Source organism: Anneissia japonica, unplaced genomic scaffold (genome assembly GCF_011630105.1).
Source record: "Anneissia japonica isolate Jap-2015-1 unplaced genomic scaffold, ASM1163010v1 scaffold41793_len627382_cov181, whole genome shotgun sequence".
Taxonomy (NCBI): Eukaryota; Metazoa; Echinodermata; class Crinoidea; order Comatulida; family Comatulidae; genus Anneissia; species Anneissia japonica.
The window spans coordinates 582138-595221 of record NW_022750669.1 but is presented as its reverse complement, the minus strand read 5'-3'; the positions used below and the strand labels follow the sequence as shown (position 1 = coordinate 595221).

At 32.3% G+C, this 13084-nt stretch overlaps 1 protein-coding gene across 2 annotated transcripts in view; it reads left to right on the top strand.

The window, feature by feature from the left end:
- The window catches only part of LOC117121449 (uncharacterized protein C1orf112-like), a 42149-nt gene extending 30071 nt beyond the window's left edge, over positions 1 to 12078 (top strand). For both annotated transcript variants that reach the window (XM_033266663.1, XM_033266662.1), the window contains 4 exons: positions 38 to 145; positions 1068 to 1148; positions 2299 to 2463; positions 8527 to 12078. In XM_033266663.1, the coding sequence (XP_033122554.1) occupies positions 38 to 145; positions 1068 to 1148; positions 2299 to 2463; positions 8527 to 8706 (534 nt within the window). In that variant the 3' untranslated portion in view covers positions 8707 to 12078. The remainder of the gene's footprint in view (positions 1 to 37; positions 146 to 1067; positions 1149 to 2298; positions 2464 to 8526) is intronic.
- Positions 12079 to 13084: the final 1006 nt, after the last annotated feature.

Here is a 13084-nt window from a genome sequence, read left to right as displayed (position 1 = left end):
CTTTTACAATTAGTTGTTTTAACACTTTTTTTCGCAGGTTGATCATGTCTTATCTAGGATAGCCAACATGTTTTCCCTTTTTCTTAGTGATCAATGCTATGTTGTGCATCAACACGCAGTTGTCGTATTCAGTGAATTTGCCGAGGTATGTGCAATGTTGATAATTTCAAATACCACTTTTATATTATTTATTTATTTTATATATTTTATATAATTTCTTCATTTATTTATTTGAAATTTGAGGCATATTTATTAAAAGGGACTGTGTGAATACAGAAGTCTTTTACCTATGGTATTCACACATAGATATTTTGTGACGGTTGTTGGGTAAAAGTTTATCTCCATTTATTAGGGTTTGATATAAAGTGATATGATGTTGTACATGGGTTTGATAAAAAGTGATATGATGTTGTACATGGGTTTGATATAAAATGATATGATTGTACATATGTTTGATATGTGATATGATGTTGTACATGGGTTTGATAAAAAGTGATATGATGTTGTACATGGGTTTGATATAAAGTGATATGATGTTGTACATGGGTTTGATATAAAATGATATGATGTACATATGTTTGATATGTGATATGATGTTGTACATGGGTTTGATAAAAAGTGATATGATGTTGTACATGGATTTGATATAAAATGATATGATTGTACATATGTTTGATATGTGATATGATGTTGTACATGGGTTTGATAAAAAGTGATATGATGTTGTACATGGGTTTGATATAAAGTGATATGATGTTGTACATGGGTTTGATATAAAATGATATGATGTTGTACATATGTTTGATATGTGATATGATGTTGTACATGGGTTTGATATAAAGTGATATGAAGTTGTAGATTGGTTTGATATAAAGTGATATGATGTTGTACATGAGTTTGATATAAAGTGATATGAAGTTTTACATTGGTTTGATATAAAGGGATAAGATTTTGTACATGGGTTTCATATAAAGTGATATAATGTCATACACTGCCATTATGAACTTATAGAAAGGATTCATAACCTTTAGCCCTTCGTATTACAATTGATTGTTTTTCTTTTTCAGGAAACTGCATATGAATCAATAGTGACAGACAGTTTAGCAGATGAAAGTATTCAAGCAAATGTTGTGCAATTTCTCCATCAGGTTGGATGTTATTACGTTTTTAGTGGTTAGATTAAAGATATTTTTGGGCAAACAACTTTGAGAGGAACATTTTCGATTCAGTAAAATAATTAACAAGTTACATGCTGATATTTCCTTTTTGGTTGATCAGTTCAGCAAGGTGTTTCCCCTTGTTGACATAACAAGCTAAACTATGTCCTACTACTCTGGATTGTCAAGTATCTATGATGTTGCATGCATCTGGCATGAGGTTCAAGCTGGGCTTCATTGAAAGGGGTCATAAGTTCACATTACCTGATTGCCTGGGAAGACGTCTTCTGAATGTGTCTCTTCACCCACGGGGCTTAATGGGTACCTGGTTAGGATGTGAAAGTTCTATTACGCTAAATTTACACTTAATTTTATAGCTAAGTGACTGTGACTATTAGGAACACATCCCAGGTATCAATGAGACTGCAATTTTGCTGCCGTTTATGTATCAATGGTTATTCACTGTGAAATAACACAAGAACTGAATCTGTAACAGAATTATATGCCACTATCTCTCACCCTATATCCTTTGTTTGGAAAATGGTAGGCAGAGTGCTGAAATCTATATTTAAGGCAGGGGTTCCAAGTCTCCTGAAAGCCACAGGAGACTCCAAGAAATCAGGATGGCCTCCCCCACTCCCGCAACCAAGCAAGAATCTCCCAAAAAACTAACCAATCTCCCCCAAATTCATAATATATTTTTTTTCTACTTTATTATCAATTGTTTCACGCAATACAGTGCTGATTGGTCATCATGCACGGCAAAACAAAATTAGTCATGTTAAGAAAGTTCATTTTATCACTTTTTTTGGAAGTGATTTCTTCAAAATTGGGACCCCTGGTAAGGTATAAAAAATAAAAATTATTGTATTCATTAAAGTGTGTTTTAAACATAATACAAGTATTCTGATGACAGTGTATTTTTTTATTATTTTGGTTGATTCAGTTTTGTGCGCAACAGCAGCTTTTTATGGCCTAATGAGTTAAGCCGTATGTTTAGAGCGAGTGTACCCTTAAATTGAGTGCAGACTTCATAACAGACTAGTTTAAGTCCGGGCTTTATTTGGAATTGTGTGTGTAAAATGAAGATAATATAAGATACATTTAAAAAGAAAACCAATTATTATGCTTAATTCCACAGATTCCTTATGCTGTTACTGATAATCAGCAAACTGAAATAGCAAATTTGAAACTTCAGAAAGACATCATTAAAGAGAAACAACTCAACAGCCATTTGCATAATGTTGCTAAGAGAAAAGACATTGGCGACACAATAAAAACAACAGAGAATGACGAAATCATTGAAGTAAGGCATTATTTTCTTTTTCATAAAAAATTATCTAATCTCTTACTGGTCATATTTTTTGTCAGCACTTCACTCTGATTTGTCAAAAGTGTTTTATGAACCCTTCTGGGGTATCAATCGAACTTAACAGCTGACCAATCAGAACAGGCCACGTACACACACTGTATTTACGTCTTACAGTAATGCAAGTGGACTTGTAATCTGTAAAAATTACATAGGAATTCTTTTCTCCCTCACGTATTGGGTTGGGCTCTATGGTGACGTGTCAGCTCTCCCCAACATGGGGGTCCTGGTACACACCGGACCAACCACTGCCACCACTGGTACAGAAAATAGTGTGGTATTTCCCTGACATTGCAGTAGGTGGGGCGGGGTGCATTTACAAAAGTGCTTGAGGTATTTATTAACAAACCATACTTCCTCTGAACCTGTCAACTTGTGTTAAACTGTAAATATCACATGATAATAGCCGCAAGGAAGGTTACACAGTTATTATTATGTGTTACTTATGATTTGCAGCCTATGTACTGTGTGCAGTATTGTTTTCAGCTTATGTTAATTTCCTATTGTTGTTGGCTGCCGGAAATTTTTTGCGGGGTATTTTGCATTGTCAATGCACTTTATTTGAATAAATGTTGGAGAATTATGTCAAATTATTTTAATTGAAATCCTGTACTCAGCAACATGCATATGGGAAAACAACCTAGGGGATGGAATTTAAGGGAAAGATTTCTTATAAGGGTTGTGCCAAAAGGCTTTAATAGTGCTAGGGTACTGGCAGCTAGTTAACAGGCTCATGGTGCCAAAATGTCTCTAGTGGGTTGCTGAGGGCTCAGCAACAAAAGACATAGGTGATGATGTTAGGCAGCCTGCTGGCAAATAGCTGTAGAAAAGGCCAATCTTGGCTTAGATGTATGAATAACAATTAATAATAACTCTTAATATTTTTAAAAAGCACAATAAACAATCTGCATCTCGTGGCCTTGTAGCCAATTTGAATGTGAATTTACAGTTACCCATAGTACAATAAAATTGTGTAAGAATAAAAATGAAACACACACAATGAATTCAGAACGTGTGAAAATGCTGTAGAAAATGCAAAAAAAAAGTTACTATATGCTGCCAAAACGTGTTTTTTTTTCCCCCCTTTTTTTACATTGCATTTTTCCTAGTTTTTTGTAGTGTATTTTGAGTAATAATAATTTAATATGTCTCTGCTTTGACCCATGTAGAAAATAACCATATCTGAAGTGCATTAAGGACATGTTTTTAATGAGACTTCGCTGATAAAGCAACACATTATTTCATTTATTAGAGGGCCCTGAATATCAGCTGACCTTTTAGAATACGCTGGAAGGGTCACCTTCTATAAAATATGGTTAAAAATGTGTTGTTTACTTTGTACGTTATGTTAATGACTCCTTTCATTGATATCCACATTCAAATGATTTGCAATGGTGGTTGTGTGAAGATTCTCTCTTTATTATGGTAGAGGATTAACCTAACAATTGAGATTGTGTTGTTTATTAACACAACATTGTAGCAAGTTACCAGCTACTGTATGTTACGACCATAATAACCTTGTAGGCATAACATGTTTTAAAATGAATGTTTTTAGAAACATCTGTATAGCCATGTATTGCATAAAATATTAGTGTGTTAAACTAATATTTTTTTAACGTTTGACTACAACGTTTTATAACAATCACTAGCATATACATTATGATGTTTTAATTCACTCATAACAAACAGTGTTCATTCAAAACATTATATAACATTGTTTTGGGTTTTTAAATGAATCAAATAGATGTTATAATTTTAAATATTTTCTCTTTCTTTCACTTATTTGTGAAAGTTTTTTTTATCAGTAATGTTCAAGTTTCTTTCCTAGTATTACTGATTTTTTTAATCTTTTGTGGTATATATTTTTGAAGATATTTAATTTTAATGTATGTATAATGTGTATATTCTTAATTGTGTACATATATTTTTTATTAATTTTATTTTTTATAACATTTTATTAATGTTTTTTTGAAGACAAAATAAACGAAAAATTTGATGGCATTGAATGTGTCAGTCGATGCCGTCATAAAGAGACTAGCCTTTGTTATTGCACACAATTATTATTAAACCCTGGACAACGGCCAGGTCAGTTGTTCATGTTTTGCAGTGACTGTCCCTTGTAATTTTCAATTTTTGATTTAATTATCTAACAATGGTTTTTCTTACTCCCACACATTAGTCGAAGTTGGTTTATATGTAGTTAAACACGTTCTGGATTAAGCTTCAACAAGACTGCAGATAATCAAGCGTTACTGTACTTAGTTCTTTTTCAGACAGCCCATAGTGATCAGTTCATCATTCATTCTTCATTCATTTTTGGTCAAATTTATTTTTACAAGCTAAACACCATGTGTCAGATGCTATCTCTCCTTGAGTTTCCTTTAATCCTAATTGAGTATTTTTGCTGTGCATTTTTGCAGTGCATTCTTTTAGTGCAAAATTTAATTGAAGCTTCAGTTTTAGTTCCCTGGGATGGAAGTTGTTAATAAATTAATAAATAAGGTGAACAAACTTTGTACTGATGACTTCAGCTGATAATTTTTCATAGAAATATGATTCATAATTGAATTGTCCCCATGTGACCTCCCTGTTAGAACATTGACATTAATAATGTCAAATTTTTATTATAGTAAACAATTTTTTAATTATTTTAGTTATTCTTAATCATCTTGGTTGAGAAAATAATGTAAACCTGGTTTCCATAAAATCGCTACACTGTCACTACAGTGTGTTCGCTGTAATCATTACACTGCATAGCTGCCCCCGATGCAATTAAAGACTCCTTGATTTGACCGACCAATCAGTGTTTTGTAGCGATTTTATGGAATCCAGGCTTAACTCTAAAGATTGTTTTTCATGCAATAATAATACAGTGCTTATGTTGCTGCAATTTTGATTGAAGTGTAATACAAGATATTGTTTCTTGGAAATTTATTTGTTCAATATCTTCAATCTGTACTCTTTACCTTTGACATTGAGTAATTTAGATTAAGCATAATTAAAAAAAATAATGATGTTTTACCAAAATTAAGAAGTCAAATTAATAAACCAACACACACACTTCACTTAATTTGCATGAATTTTATCAACTAATAAAAATAAATGAATGAAGAATTCTTTCCTTCTGCTTTTCTGCTAGAATTCTAATTACGGTTAGTGCAACATTTTTTTGGTTGTCCATTAACAAAGGACGCTACACACTCACTGCTAGTCTGACTTAAAGTTTGTCGCAATATGGTTTTAATTTTTTTTCCCTCTTATTTTAACTTATGAAAGAAAAAAAAATTAATAGTTTTAAAAATAGTAAAAATCAATTAAAAATATGATAAAAGATAAAAAAAAAATATTTAAAAAAAAAATTTTAAATGAAATAATATAATATAATAATAGCTTAAGATTGATGATTGTATGTATGCAAAATTTCATTGTACTTTATTCATACCATTGGTTTCAGAGGTTTTAGTGCACAAAGTTTTCAGTTTCTTGCATTATAATAGTACAGTGTATTTCCTCCCAGGTATAATCCCTTTTCCCTCAACAAAATATTTGGAAATGTTGTAGTAATATAAATTGTTCTTGTTATTAAATTACCTTTATTATTGTTTGTTTTAAAAAATGTACTTTTTTTGCCAGGAAAGCAGTGCATAGCCTTGAGTCAGTGAGCCTCAGCTCTACATTGTACAAAATGTATTCATTCATGATGCTGATAATTTAATAATTTGTAAGAATGCAGTGACATATAAAAACAATGTAAAATGGAAGTATTGTTAGCATTTTCTTGGAACATGATTGTTAATAAACCATGTAATAATAATTACATTAGCATCCACTCTGCTTTGAAGGGGCCTAGAATATAATTTCTATGCTATTTATATACTTAATGTTGGCATGATATAGGAGAGGGAGTTTGCCTACCTTGGGATGTGTGATTGTTCATTGATACTTCCTACCTTGTTGAATCATTCGCTGTGTGGCTTAGATTACAGTGTATTTTCATCCCCTCTATTGAACTAACTTTAAAAAACGAGTTTCAATGATTTTTTTTTAATGCCCAGGATATTGCGAGCCAAGCTGTGAAATTGATTTGTAAATTTATGAAATTGTAAGCAAAATATTGTGTCATAAATTGTTGTAACTTCTTTACAATTGTTTTTGACAGAAATTAAATTATACACTGTTATTGCCTGTATACAGGTTTTCCTCTAATTAAAGACCACTAAAATTATTGACCACTTCCAATTAATGACCACTTTTCTGTGGTCCCAAGTTAACAAATGTCTTTTATCTTTATTATTCTAATTAGAGACCAAAGCTACTGAAAAATTTTATTGTTGCCATTAATATTTTTTTCTAATAACATAATTAGCTGCCTTAGACTAAATATGGAATAGGAATTCTAAAGATTAATGGAGAAATGATTTATAAATTTGTATATTTAGTTTTTATTTTTGAATAGTTGCACTTAATAATATAAAAAGATAAACCATCCTGCAGGTGTGTTAATAGAATAAGCTGTGAATCCACAAGGGCAAACAAATTTACCCCAATTACGATCTTTACCAACATAGTCCTATAGTCCGGTGGCTTATGTCATCCCGTGGGAATTTCGTGATCATTTTGTTTTTGTTTTTTAATTATATACTTTGAAGTATGCTGAATCGAATAAAATGAGTCGCCAATTTTTTTACGCTCATCTTACATCTAGATGTGTATAAGAGACAGGGGTGGTGGGGGGTGGACCCCCAAGATACGCCACTGCTTACATGGCCATATTTAGAAAAATCTGAGTGCCTATTTTTGGCCTGTGAGAGCTTTATTCTGTAAATTTCTCTTTTGTCCCATCAGACACATCTTTTCCAAATTTAACCATACATCCATTGAGCCATTTGATTTTAATTGTTTAAATATTGAAACATGGCACTGAATGTATATACTCTTTTTGTTAGATGTTTTTTATTTCTGCCTGCATGCTTTTGAAAAAAATGTGTCAGTAAATGTGAACTTCTCTCTGTACAAATTTAAAGAAAGAATGTGTAGCTAACTCAATAGATTGTCATTTAATGCTGTAGAATATCACAGGACAGGTTGAATTATTCATGTTTTCAATAAAATTGTGTCCTTGGGAGTCCACAAAAGCACTGATATATGTTCCAATATGTACCGCATGTGAAAGAAAGCCTTGTGGAATGTATAATGTGTTCATAATATTTAGTGATGACAGGGACATAAAGTTGAGGTAAAGTATTTCAGGATATTTTAGTATCACAAATAATATTTGAATTTGTTATGCTTTCTATACAATACTGTATGTATCTTGTTATGTATCGTTAATTTTATTCATTGCAATATCCAGCTATTTCTTCCTGGATGCAATGTTCTTGAACTCCGTCCTCTGCAGCAAATGTGTTATGAAAGTACCCCATATTCCTTGACTGAGATGGGGCTCAGACCTGCAACGCGTAGTGTGCGGCATGGGTGGGGCAAGGAGTGATGGATTAACAATAAAATTTTACTATTAAATTTACACAAACTGTAATTATTATTTGTGATGTAAAATTTGTTGTGACATCACTATAATATTATTAATATACAGTAAGAATGAAATTTTCATAGATAATGCGATATTACTTCTTGCTTCACGGTTTTTTAACTGGAGCTGTATCTATCATATCATAAACGTCTATTTGACAAAGCTACAATTTGTTTATTACATATTATGTAATAACCTGGGAAAAAATGTGTTGTATTGGTAAAATCCAGAGTCATTATATTCAGCTTGGCCTTATGGCCCAGATGGTAAATCATCTGAAAAGTCGAATGGGGTTCAACTCTTGATGAAAATAATAATGCGTAAATGTATGTTAGATAAATCAGTCTTGAGAATGAATCAAAGTTTCGGACAACACCATATTCCTTTTTAAGTGGTACATGTGTAACGTATGTTGGCATGACATAATTACATATTCTATTCTTAGTCCATTTTTTTTCTTTTCATTTCAGCCAGCCCCAAAAAGATGCAAAGGAGAGCAAGATGTGGATTCTTTAAGGAGCGTCGTGACTCAACTGGAAGCATTTGTCGCTAAAGTACAAGTCCTTAAGCAAGATATTGGATCCCTTCCCAATTGGTTTAAACAGGATGTCATGGACATTGGTAAACAATTAATGGACATCTGTGGCTGACATGCCTACATTATAGACTTGGAAGTAAGCATGTCTTGATGAAGTTTGAGGCATGAGTCTCTGTGACTTGTTAGGATGTGGATGCTTGAGCCTTTTGATCATATTGCAGAAATGGGCCATGGTGAAGTTACAGGCATGGCCTTTGGTGAACTTGGAACCAAGAGATTTGGTGACATTGCAAGAACTGCCTCCTTGGATGCATTTAGTATTCATTTCACTTATAAACGTACATAAATACATAGGTAAATAAATACATAAGTAATCTTTACTACTTCTTATAAAAAGAAAATGTAAGTGCCAAAAAAACCAAGGAGGCAGAGCCAGTGTTAGCTCGTTGATTATATAATTGATTGATGCATGATTGGTGAATAATCCTCGGAGTATTTTCCTACCATGGACCTTGATAACTTTCATTCATTTTATTTTTTCATTCATTCATCATTCGTACATTCATTCATCATTAATTAATTTTAATCATTCATTCATTCATCCATTTATCCATGAACTTGAAATCATACTAAAGCAAACTGAAATTCAGTAATTTTATGTTTTTTGGGGGCATTTTGTAGAACATCTCGAAACACTTGAAATCATTACCCTGGTTTTTTGAAATACTATTGCACAATGTTCAACTCTCCTCTGGGGATTATTCATCAATCATGTATCAATTAATCAATCATTCAATCTGCATTTAATGTGGCACACATATCTACCCATGAGAAAGTATTATGAACATCAGAACATTCAACATACTAAGAACATTCATTTCCTACCAAGTAACTTTATATTCCTGACTGGAGATTCCCAAAGGATATCTGTTTTTTTTTGTTTTTTTTTAGAATCTATTTATATAGCGCCTTTCTCAATCTGAAGAATATGCAAGGCGCTATTATTTCCCTGGTCACTGGATACAGAGTTGGCAAACCAGTACATTTTGTGCAACTATCTCTGCTCCCTGGGGACTATCCCTAGCCATGCTGCTGTGCACGCACAACCAGAGAGAGAGAAACGTAAAGTAAAGTGCTTAGCCCAAGAACACCAGCAATACGACAAACATCGGTCTCTGAACCCCTGACCTCACGATCACGGAGTCTAACACTTTACACAGTGTGCCACACACTCCTATATTCAGTATAATGATGAGTTTGGGATTTGAACCATAACCTTTCTGTTGAATTCTGGAATTGGAACTACTGTGTCACTAGTTTCTACAAAAGAAAATAATTAATTAAAATCATAAATAATTAAATAAATTATATATGCACATAAAAAATAGTTTGCCAGTTTTAAATGGCACTTGATAATAGTGAGGCCTCTATGTGTTTCACATTATTATCACCCCGGAAATTCAATTAATCGCCTATGAAACAAAAAATTGGCTCCCTGGTTGAGTAATAATAATAATAATATTAATAACATAACAACAAAATAACATAACAACGTAACATAACGCAATACGTAGCATATATAACATAATAACATAACGTTGCAGCAGCTAATCAGTGCATTTAGCATTCTGTGGGTACCTGGTAGGGTTGAAACCTAATCAGGTGTGGCGCCAGGATTTTCCCGACGGGGGCCGACATCCCTGACTGGCGGGCTGATTACCCCGACGAGGAGTCAGATTTCCCAGACGAAAGCTTCGGTTAAAAAGTTTCGAAAGTGGTCCAGGGGTGAAGCCCCCGAAAATGTTGACAATTTAAGTGTTTCAACGGCTTATTTAATAGATTTTAGAGTTTACCAATATGTAGAAAATACATATAATTTTTTTTTTCTCTCTCCAACGAATTGTGCTTTTTCTCCCTGACGTTGGGGGGGGGGGAGCTCTCCCTGATGGGATCCCTGGCCCCCCGCTGTTGTCACCTCTGACCCTGCCAGGTACCCACTTTCACTCCTGGGTGAAGATACACAACTGGGTGTAAATGAATACAGTATCTAAATAAAATTTATAACCCATTGAATAGATAATTTTTATTTGTCTGTTGTCCTTTGACATTTAAGACTCCAAGCATGAAGCTGTTGTAGCCAGACAGTTTGAGGGGATCTCAAGAACCATGCCCTTCACCATAGCTTAATCATAATAATGATGAATAGCATTTACATGGAAGTTGTTGAAATTAACCCAAACATTTGACATTTAGCATGTGTTTTTAATGTATTGGATTCCAGACATCTGATATGCTATATCATTAAAGTCTTCTCCAACCATGGTGGGTCTGGTAAATGACTCTTTTAGTACATATTAGTACTCTTTTTACATACTTGTAAAAAGAGTACTAATATGTTTGATATTCAGATTGACAGATACTGTAATGTTCAAAGAGGGTTTTTTTCACATGAAGTGCGATATAATGACCTGTCAAGTCTTCAATTCCAATTGTTAAAAATAGATTTGCATTGAAAATTCATAGTGACACATCTGATGCCATGATCTCTGAAAAAAACAATTTTCTCATTAAAAAATAATTGATAGGTAGTTATACTGAGGAAGTCCAAAAAATCCACAGCAGTTAACCTTGCGATTCATAATTAAACTGTCTGCAATGAACTAATAAACAATACACAATAAAATTGATATTTAAATTATTTTATGTAATTTAAGTAACTAATTAGCTTACAATAGAAAATTAGAATGAAAAAATGCTTTCCTCATTAATGAACAGGTGTACAAATAATACCATTGTTATATTGTTCATATCGAGTCATAAATTTGATTATCATTGTAAAAAAATCAGTAAATTAGTCAATAATTAGGGGCAGATCCATGAATCCGAAATAGAAGGGGCCCAGGGAGGGAGTTCCACAGATGGGGGGGGGGTCTAGTCTACCTCAGCCCCAACCGGAAATAGCACTTAAATTTTAGTATAATTTTTGTCTCCATTTTTTTTAAAATACATTTTTGAAAAAAATGTAGGGGGCCTCGATCTGGCTGGAGTCCCCTCTTGAATCTGCCACTGATAATATTTGATTCTTTTTAATGACAAATTCGATTATTTATAATTGAATCTTTGATGTATTAGATGAATGAATGAAGAATACTGAAAAATGATTTGAACACATACTTTGAAAGCCCTTTACAATATGTAAAGGGCTATCAAAGTATGGTGTTCAAATCATTTTTGTAGGCCTAACAATAACATGAAACCTTAATACATTATTTATCTCTGTACAAACTCCATGGGAATGATATATTTCAATATAGAAATATTAGGATGTGTATTTTCTAGTTAAAAGTGTGATACTATCATTGGTATCAAAGATAATGCGCACACACCAATTGAATACATTATGACAATTGTAAGCAATGAGCAACTATTTATAGTGTAATGTTTATAGTTGTAGACCTTGAAATAAAATTCACATTGTCGATGCTATAATGTGTTTATTGATACTTCTTGTAAATAAGCGTCGTTGTTATTCCCAGGCCCATTGTGTCTAACGAAGTGTAACAGGTACTCATATACTTTATTTGTTGTTCAGGGGGTTTGGTGGGCTGTGGTAGGTGATGATGTTGATAATGGTAAAACAATGAAGATGATGGTTAGATAACAACATTATATAATATTAATAATAATAATAATAATATTATTATTATCAATAATATAACATAAACAATAATGAAGATAATAATAAACATGATGATCAAGAGAATGATGATGATGTAATTATAAATAATAATGACAATGCAGATGATGATGATAATAACAATATCAATACTGTAGTAATATTGTGATAACAGATAATATGCAATAATAATAGCAATGATTTTTAAAGCGCAAACATCACCATCAAAATTGGTGCTCAAGGCGCAGTGTCAAACAACAGGCAGAGAACAAAAAGGAATCACAAACATCAATGTGTAAAAATGATTTTTGTAAATTTTATTGAAAATTAATAAAATACAGCAACACAAGAAATTAAAATGTTGACCAACCCTTTCAATGGTTGTTATACACAACCATTGAAGTACATAAATATCATTGGCCTTTGATTCAAAAAATATTAATACACATAATAATAAAAATAAAACATTATCACATAAATTAACAAGTATCATATAACTTAATTATCTATGAAATTATTAGTTAACTCTTGTGATGAAACACTTCCTGCATCTGTTTGTGTTGCAGAGTTGTAGTAACTTGTAAATAATTGGTCATCTTCATGTGAATCAGTTTATCTTTATTGAATAGACATCTTATGCCATGTAAAAGGGGGTTATTAATGCAACATGAGATTTATCTTGTTTTGTACATTTTCATGTTCCTTTTTATAACTACTCCATAGTATCTCCCAGATACTATGTTAATTTTGTAAAATTAAGTAAATATATGAATAGATATATTTCACATAAACTGTTTGCATGATTGTATTATAT